General features: G+C 56.9%; 1 protein-coding gene across 1 annotated transcript; it reads left to right on the top strand.

Moving 5' to 3' along the window:
• Nucleotides 1-324: 324 nt before the first annotated feature.
• LOC109731523 (flavonoid 3',5'-hydroxylase 2) lies at nucleotides 325-2,321 on the top strand. Its single transcript, XM_020290695.4, has 3 exons — nucleotides 325-1,002; nucleotides 1,107-1,398; nucleotides 1,494-2,321. The coding sequence occupies exons 1-3, from the start codon at nucleotides 386-388 to the stop codon at nucleotides 2,118-2,120; spliced, it is 1,536 nt and encodes a 511-aa protein (XP_020146284.1). The 5' UTR covers nucleotides 325-385; the 3' UTR covers nucleotides 2,121-2,321.
• Nucleotides 2,322-3,053: the final 732 nt, after the last annotated feature.

The raw sequence follows: 3,053 nt of genomic DNA, 5'->3' as shown, positions 1-3,053 counted from the left end.
ATACCCGTGGTCATGTAAATTTTACCGGGTTCCATACAGGCCCTTAGTGGAGTATCATGTCTTATCTACAGGATGATTATTATAGAGGAACCACAGAATGATTATATACGTATCAAAATATCGGTTGGTAGAACTGCAAGTCAAAGAGAAACGATAGGGACTATCTGTAGATGAATATACAAGATGATTATATATGTGCATAGATCCATTGATTGAAGTGAAAGTCAGAAGATTGAAGTGAACAACATAACCAACTCTTTACTCGTGGTGACCTGGCCTGTACGGCCCTCTCCGGCCTATATAATGTGACGGGAGCAGAACCCTCTCCACAACACGCAGTGCTCCTCCTACGTAGCATTGAGACTTGCACCACCCGTAGTACGCCATGCAGCTCGCGGCGGTGTGCACGGATCCCTGGGTGCTCTCCGGCACCGCCCTCGTCGTCCTCGTCCACCTCGTGCTCCGGCACTTCCGCTCCGGCGGCCGCCGCCTCCCGCCGGGCCCGCGCGGCTTCCCGATACTCGGCGCGCTGCCGCTCGTCGGCCCGACCCCGCACACCGGGCTGGCGGCGCTGGCACGCAAGCACGGCCCGGTCATGTACCTCAAGATGGGCACCTGCGGCGTCGTGGTGGCGTCGTCCCCCGCGGCGGCGCGGCAGTTCCTCAAGGTGCAGGACGCGCGCTTCGCCGACCGGCCCGCCGTCGCCAGCGCCGTGGACATCACGTACGGGTTCCAGACCATCGCGTTCGGCATGCAGGGGCCCAGGTGGAAGCAGATGCGCAAGCTGTCGACCGTGCACCTGCTCGGCGCGCAGGCCATGTCCGAGTGGGCGTCCGTGCGCCGGGACGAGGCCGGCCGCCTGCTGCGCGACGTGGCTGGGGCCTCCGCCGCCGGGGAGCTGGTCTCCGTGCCGGACGTGCTGGTGCGCGCGTTCGCCAACATCATCGGGCAGATCACCCTGAGCAAGAGGCTGTTCGACACCCAGGGCGACGAGGCCAACAGGTACTCTCAGAATGCAATGCATGGTTAATTGGTTACTCACACGATCGACACGGATGTTGGAACTTGGAACTTGATGATTAGCTTAAAATGTTTTGCGCGCGCAGATACAAGGAGATGATCACGTTGGTGCAGAGCGGGTCGGGGCTATTCAACATCAGCGACTTCGTGCCGGCCCTGTCACGCTTTGACCTGCAGGGTGTTCAGGCGAAGCTGCGGAAGATCCACCTCCGCTTCGACGACATGATCACCAGCCTCCTGGACGAGCACTCGGCGACGGCCAAGCAGCGGCAGGGTCGGCCGGACTTCATCGACAAGCTCAGGGCCAGCATGGCCGACAACAAGGACAGCAACGACGCCGACACGATCTCCGAAGTCAACGTCAAGGGATTCGTATTTGTAAGCGGCAACTTCTTGATCTTCTCCGTTCCGTTCATTTGTCCAGGATTACTTTGCTGTACAAGCGAATAAACTATGGATCGAATCGCCTGCAGGACATGTTCACCGCCGGCACGGACACGGCGTCGATCATCGCGGAGTGGGCGATGGCGGAGATGATCAAGAACCCGTCCATCACGGCGCGCGCGCAGGAGGAGATGGACCGCGTCGTCGGCCGCGGCCGCCGCCTCGAGGAGTCCGACGTCGCCAGCCTCCCCTACCTGCAGGCCGTATGCAAGGAGGCCATGCGCCTCCACCCCTCGACCCCGCTAAGCATCCCGCACTTCTCCGCCGAGGAGTGCGAGGTGGACGGCTACCACATCCCCAGGAACACGCAGCTGCTCGTCAACATCTGGGCCATCGGCCGGGACGAGGGGACATGGGAGGACCCGCTCGAGTTCCGGCCGGAGCGGTTCCTGTCCGGGCCGACGGCCAACGTGGACGCGCTGGGGAACCACTTCGAGCTCATCCCCTTCGGCGCCGGGCGGAGGATCTGCGTCGGGAAGCTGGCCGGCATGGTGTTCGTGCAGTACTTCCTGGGCATGCTGGTGCACGCGTTCGAGTGGCGGCTGCCGGAAGGCGAGAAGCTGGACATGGAAGAGCAGTTCGGGCTCACGATGCCCAAGGCCGTGCCGCTGCGGGCTATTGTCACCCCACGGCTGGCGCCGGCCGCGTACGCGTGACGGGCGCGTCCCGTGTGCACGTCTGTGCGGAGATGCGGGTCCTCAATGGATCGATTGTTACTGTTTGGTCGCATACTTCAGCATGTTGTAGTTTCAGTCTCCGGAGCATGTAATAACTACTGTAAATTGTGGTTCTTTTCCAAAGTAATAATAAACGTGGTGGGTGCTAGCATCTCTAATACTAGTAGCAAACAAAAAACACGCGAACAACCTTTGGTTGGATATTTAGAGGGACTGGATTTATTTCAGGATTTCTGGCGATGCGCATTCAGTGGGAGGAGACGTTTTTTTTCGGTTTTTGATTAAAAAAAACAACATTGAAGGCAAGCTATATTGACGGATTATCGAAAGTGGTCGGCATATGCTTGGCACAAGTTTACCGTCTCAACCCGAGTAGTGCAAATGCTGATGATAAGTTGATTGTTTGGTTGCATTGATAAATTATTTCTTCGCCTCTTATATGCATTGGTGGCTAACTTTTTTCTCGCTTGTGGTATGTAGCTGAACATTGCTCAAGAACTTTTGAAGGTCCTAGCAAAAGGCAAGGGGAGAGTTTCTTCAAAGAATGGCAAGACATTCAATTTGCACCATTGTTGGCCGGAGATTGGAAATGATGAGAAGCGGAAGAGCTGCGAATAATATGAAATTCTAAGTGGCGCCATTGTTGGTTGGAGATTGGAAATGATGAGAAGCGGAAGAGCTGCGAATAATATGAAATTCTAAATGATGTCATTGTTGGTCGGAGATTGGAAATGAAGAGAAGCGGAAGGCTCGGACAACCATTGACTCCATGGCACCATGAGAAGCAAATTCGGCCACCACCGACACGGGCTGGTTTCCCCTCTCTCGTACCAGGGCCACATCAACCCCATGTTCCAGCCCGCCGGCCTCCTTCACGTGCGCGGCTTCGCCGTCACCTTCTTCCGTGCACGC

Source organism: Aegilops tauschii, chromosome 2, assembly GCF_002575655.3.
Source record: "Aegilops tauschii subsp. strangulata cultivar AL8/78 chromosome 2, Aet v6.0, whole genome shotgun sequence".
Taxonomy (NCBI): Eukaryota; Viridiplantae; Streptophyta; class Magnoliopsida; order Poales; family Poaceae; genus Aegilops; species Aegilops tauschii.
Note: the sequence above shows the minus strand (reverse complement) of the source record. Positions and strands in the feature narration are given on the sequence as shown.

What these genes read in the sequence shown, in the direction of transcription:
- LOC109731523 (XM_020290695.4), top strand. Translation starts at nt 386, where the DNA reads ATGCAGCTCGCGGCGGTGTGCACGGATCCCTGGGTGCTCTCCGGCACC. An exon ending in CAGGGCGACGAGGCCAACAG is followed by an intron (nt 1,003 to 1,106) that starts GTACTCTCAGAA and finishes TTGCGCGCGCAG; the next exon opens with ATACAAGGAGATGATCACGT. An exon ending in ACGTCAAGGGATTCGTATTT is followed by an intron (nt 1,399 to 1,493) that starts GTAAGCGGCAAC and finishes AATCGCCTGCAG; the next exon opens with GACATGTTCACCGCCGGCAC.